Source organism: Micromesistius poutassou (assembly GCF_964030765.1).
Source record: "Micromesistius poutassou genome assembly, chromosome: 12".
In the NCBI taxonomy this organism is placed as follows: domain Eukaryota; kingdom Metazoa; phylum Chordata; class Actinopteri; order Gadiformes; family Gadidae; genus Micromesistius; species Micromesistius poutassou.
This window is the reverse complement of record NC_140282.1, coordinates 607,991-612,990: the sequence shown is the minus strand read 5'-3', so window position 1 is coordinate 612,990 and position 5,000 is coordinate 607,991. Positions and strand designations below refer to the sequence as shown.

General features: G+C 49.3%; 1 protein-coding gene across 1 annotated transcript in view; it reads right to left on the bottom strand.

The window, feature by feature from the left end:
• Nucleotides 1-4,836: 4,836 nt before the first annotated feature.
• The window catches only part of LOC311356417 (putative sodium-coupled neutral amino acid transporter 8), a gene marked incomplete at both ends in the record, with an annotated part of 6,676 nt that continues 6,512 nt past the window's right edge, over nt 4,837-5,000 (bottom strand). The window contains one exon of the mRNA XM_084476193.1: nt 4,837-4,930. Within this exon, the coding sequence (XP_084332319.1) occupies nt 4,837-4,930 (94 nt within the window). The remainder of the gene's footprint in view (nt 4,931-5,000) is intronic.

The window sequence follows — 5,000 nt, the reverse complement described above, 5'->3', positions numbered from 1 at the left end:
CTACTAAAGAGAGGATTTAAATCATTACGACTCGAATCTGCATGTTTAAAGACTTGGATCATAACGGTCTGTTGTTGTTGTTGTTGTTCAAGGGAATGAGCTCAGGATATGTTAGGATATGTTAGGATCTTTATAGGTCCATGGTTAGGATATGTTGACAGGTTATCAGCGCTGTCAACCCTCCTCTCCTGGGCCGGATGTCCACTACCTCCCTCCCGCTGGGCCGGACGTCTACCTATTAGGGTTACTTACCTGTGGCGAGGATTAAAAGGTGTACATGGATGTGAATCACGTCAACAGTAAGAGAAAGCCATCCTTGGTCACACGTGATTATACACACTGGACCTTCGCTTCCGCTCTGATGACGTTTTCAATAGTTATGCACCGCCCCTGGCGGTCCGGAAGAAGCCGGCAGGGAGGGCGGAAATACATGCCACCGCACCCGCAATACGCATGCGCGTCTCAAAAATTCGCTTAAAGGAGAACGCTACAGATGTGTATATTTCTGATTCAGAATCCCAATTAGTATATTCTCAAAAAGCTTGGCAGCGTTTCTGGGCTGTAGGCCTACTTGATTAATGGGATTTTGTTAATCGTTTCTATTCTACATTTATATACTTAAACATCCCTTTATTTTGTTTGCCTTACAACACACACACACACACACACACACACACACACACACACACACACACACACACACACACACACATCCATTCTGACGCTGGCGTGGTACTCTTGTACCGTAAAGGTGTTCGAAAGCATCTCTTCTCCGAAACTCACCAGCGAATATCAGATTTAACAGTCAGACCCACAGACAGTGCTGTGTGTGTGTGTGTGTGTGTGTGTGTGTGTGTGTGTGTCGTTGATTGTGTGGTCAGAGGTCCTTGTCGGTAACTGCACCAGCTGGAGGGCGGAGGGGTGAAGCAGCGATATCATTGATGGAGTAACGTACACCACCCCCCCTCCGCCCGGCAGGACGTCCCAGAGGGCAGCGCTTATAAATAGGAGCCTTTTGTGCGTCTGGATGAGGAGTCACATGACGCCACTCAGTGAGTCACATGACCCCCGGCGACGAGATGGAAGCACACATTGTTTTTATTTACTCTGGGAGGGGGGGGGGGTCTCTGAGGACGAATGAACAGCGCTGTATCTAATAACGCCTTTGATCTAGAACATGCTATTATGGGATGTGCTCAGGAGCTGGATGGGGGGGGGGGGGGGCTCGTATGAATGTAAAGAGATGACCTTGTTTTCATCATCAGGGAGCTGTCATCATAACGGAGGACCGCTGCACCCTCCACCCTACGCCCTCCACCCTACGCCCTCCACCGGTACCCGGACACGCAGGGTCACGTGATCACAGAGGCCTCCGCCCACTCTCTCTGTCTCCTCTCTAGGTCTCCTCTCTGTCTCCTCTGTCCTCTCTATGTCTCCTCTCTCTGTCTCCTCTGTCCTCTCTCTGTCTCCTCTGTCTCCTCTCCTTGTCTCCTCTCTCTGTCTCCTCTGTCCTCTCCTTGTCTCCTCTCTCTGTCTCCTCTCTAGGTCTCCTCTCTCCTTGTCTCCTCTCCTTGTCTCCTCTCTCCTTGTCTCCTCTCTATGTCGTTTGATGAACGCACTATGCAGTGAATCTTCATGATTATGTCATGCTAATTATATATTGTTATGCAAATTGAATCATGGAATCCTTTCCATGACTTAATTTACGTTCTTTGTTTACCTCCCATCCGTCTTAATCTCTTAATTCATCCATTCATACACGTCATTCATTCATTATCCACTTAGCAGAGACACTTAGAGTTTCATCCCGCCGTGGAATCCTGCCACGAGCCACCTGCTCGTCTCTGATTGGCCCAGGCACCACGTCCTGGTCCCTGGCTCACCCAGTGGATATTAAGCTTGATTTATATATTTAAAAACTGCTGCTGGTTATTTCTGTTTCATTGAAAGATCTTCTTTAATGAACAGAAGTTGGCCGTGGTTGGGATGACGGGCGCCGGTCCAGAACTCAAACTGTGAAGATAGTTCTCCTGCCAGTGGAAGCACCGGCGACACACGGGACATCGGATCCATCATTTCAATCACGTTACAAACCTGGAGGAGGAGGAGGAGAACGGACCCAACATCCTTCCTGTGTGGACAGAACCCAGCGCTCTGCCAGTGCAGCTCTCTGCAGTAGCTCATGAGCTCTGCGCGCTCCCGCTCTGTGGGCGCGGTGCAGGCGCGCTGTGGCGATATATACCAGCGCACTCGACAAGAGAACGCTCACCATTATCAATCACAGGAGCGGGAACGAATAACACTGTAGTATGAATCTGAAGGCGTCACTGTGAGATATGGGCGGTCCGTGATGCAGTTTAAGGATGTGGGACTCGGTCCAAAACAACGATGAGATATACGTTTATATCACCGGTGAGTTTAAGACACCGAGTGACAGACTTACACCACCAGCAGCGACCCGACGCAGTCAAAGGCACCGGAGAGACGTTTAGAACCACTACCCTCCGACTCCCCGAGGGGGAGGGAGGGGGGAGGCGAGGAGGGAGGGGGGAGGCGAGGAGGGAGAGGCCACAGGGTGAGGAGAGCAATTAGCCTGAGGGTGTAAATGGACCGGGCTGAACCATGTGACCCGTCTATAGGGGGGGGGTAGATGGTGTAGACTTGGTTACCTCTGGTGTTACAGAGAGAAGGTTGATTTATAGGAGAGAGAGAGAGGGAGGGAGAGAGACAGAGGGAGAGAGAGACTATATAGTATAAATGAATAACACATGCAATCTATTTTTGTCTTTTTTGAACCTGACCTTTTCAGCCCCCTAAAGTTTTGACCTAGGAACAGACAGACAGGTCCTCATAGAGCGGTGAGACAGACAGGTCCTCATAGAGCGGTGAGACAGACAGGTCCTCATAGAGCTGACCTAAAGACAGACAGGTCCTCATAGAGCGGTGAGACAGACAGGTCCTCATAGAGCGGTGAGACAGACAGGTCCTCATAGAGCGGTGAGACAGACAGGTCCTCATAGAGCAGACAGACAGGTCCTCATAGAGCAGACAGACAGGTCCTCATAGAGCGGTGAGACAGACAGGTCCTCATAGAGCGGTGAGACAGACAGGTCCTCATAGAGCAGACAGACAGGTCCTCATAGAGCAGACAGACAGGTCCTCATAGAGTGGTGAGACAGACAGGTCCTCATAGAGTGGTGAGACAGACAGCTGAGTGCTCCAGAGCTCCAGAGGCTCCACAGCGGGGGTTCCTGGGTTGAGTTGGGAGGACGTTCTACGGTCTGTTCTACGGTCTGTTCTACGGTCTGCTCTACGGTCTGTTCTACGGTCTGTTCTACGGTCTGCTGGTCTGTTCTACGGTCTGCTGGTCTGTTCTACGGTCTGTTCTACGGTCTGTTGTCTGTTCTACGGTCTGTTGTCTGTTCTACGGTCTGTTGTCTGTTCTACGGTCTGTTCTACGGTCTGTTCTACGGTCTGTTCTACGGTCTGTTGTCTGTTCTACGGTCTGTTGTCTGTTCTACGGTCTGTTGTCTGCTCTACGGTCTGTTCTACGGTCTGCTCTACGGTCTGTTCTACGGTCTGCTCTACGGTCTGCTCTACGGTCTGCTCTACGGTCTGTTCTGACAGTGACGGAGTCAGGGGGTCCGCTCCGAGGTGTGTGTTGAGGTGTGTGTACTGTTGGTGTTTGGGGGTACACTGAGGAGAGCGCCATTCATAAATCACCTCCTAGTTTGTCTGTATGGACGCCTGCCACACACACACACACACACACACACACACACACACACACACAAAGACACACACACACACACACACACACACACAAAGACACACACACACACACACACACACAAAGACACACACACACACACAGCCATAATTCCAAACTGCTTCACATCAATAATTCATATATATATATATATAAAACAGTGAGTGATTTCCATCGTGACGTGGCTGTCACTTTGTGCGGCACTCTGAGATCTGCAGATTTACTGTCCTATTACCCGCAAGACCCTCTGTGGTCCAAACCAGCGGAGGGATGAAGACAGGAGAGCATTATGTCGATAAAAATGGAAATTAATGTTTTAATTGTCATTGTGTCACTTTATAAAGGTCTACCCAACGTCTCTTATTCAGAACAGGGCCGTATATTGCCGTGTATTTGGCAACGTTTGTAAGAAATGCCAACAGGCCATTCCGCTCTCGTTGTAGGCCTACGTTTGGATTTCTCTAGTACTACACTGCCCCCTGTCTGTTGAACACAAGAATGCAACTCCGTCAGCTTCTGTACATACTGTTTTAATAATTATTAAATTACAGAAATAAACATGATAAACAACAACATGTCGAGAAAAAATATATAATCATACATATTAATATATATATAGTATATATAGTAGTGTAGAAATTATTCAATTTACAATCCACGTCACATGTAGACACTTATAGTGTAGACAGGTTTAAAAAGACTCCCGTTGAAATCCCTTGATGTGTAAATCAGGTCGATGGTATTGATGGTGTTGATGGTGTTGATGGTGTTGATGGTCCTGATGGTCCTGATGGTGTTGATGGTCCTGATGGTGTTGATGGTGTTGATGGTCCTGATGGTGTTGATGGTCCTGATGGTGTTGATGGTCCTGATGGTGTTGATGGTCCTGATGGTGTTGATGGTCCTGATGGTGTTGATGGTGCTGATGGTGTTGATGGTGTTGATGGTGCTGACGGTGTTGATGGTGTTGATGGTGTTGATGGTGCTGACGGTGTTGATGGTGTTGATGGTGCTGACGGTGTTGATGGTGTTGATGGTGCTGACGGTGTTGATGGTGCTGACGGTGTTCAGAACAGTTCCATGACGGCTTTGGTCGTACTTTGTCCGAAGATGAACGCCCCGACCACGATGGTGACCACCCCCCACCCCGTCAGCAGCAGCCTGAGACGGAGGGTGACAGGGTGAGAGGGTGACAGGGTGAGACGGTGACAGGGTGAGAGGGTGACAGGGT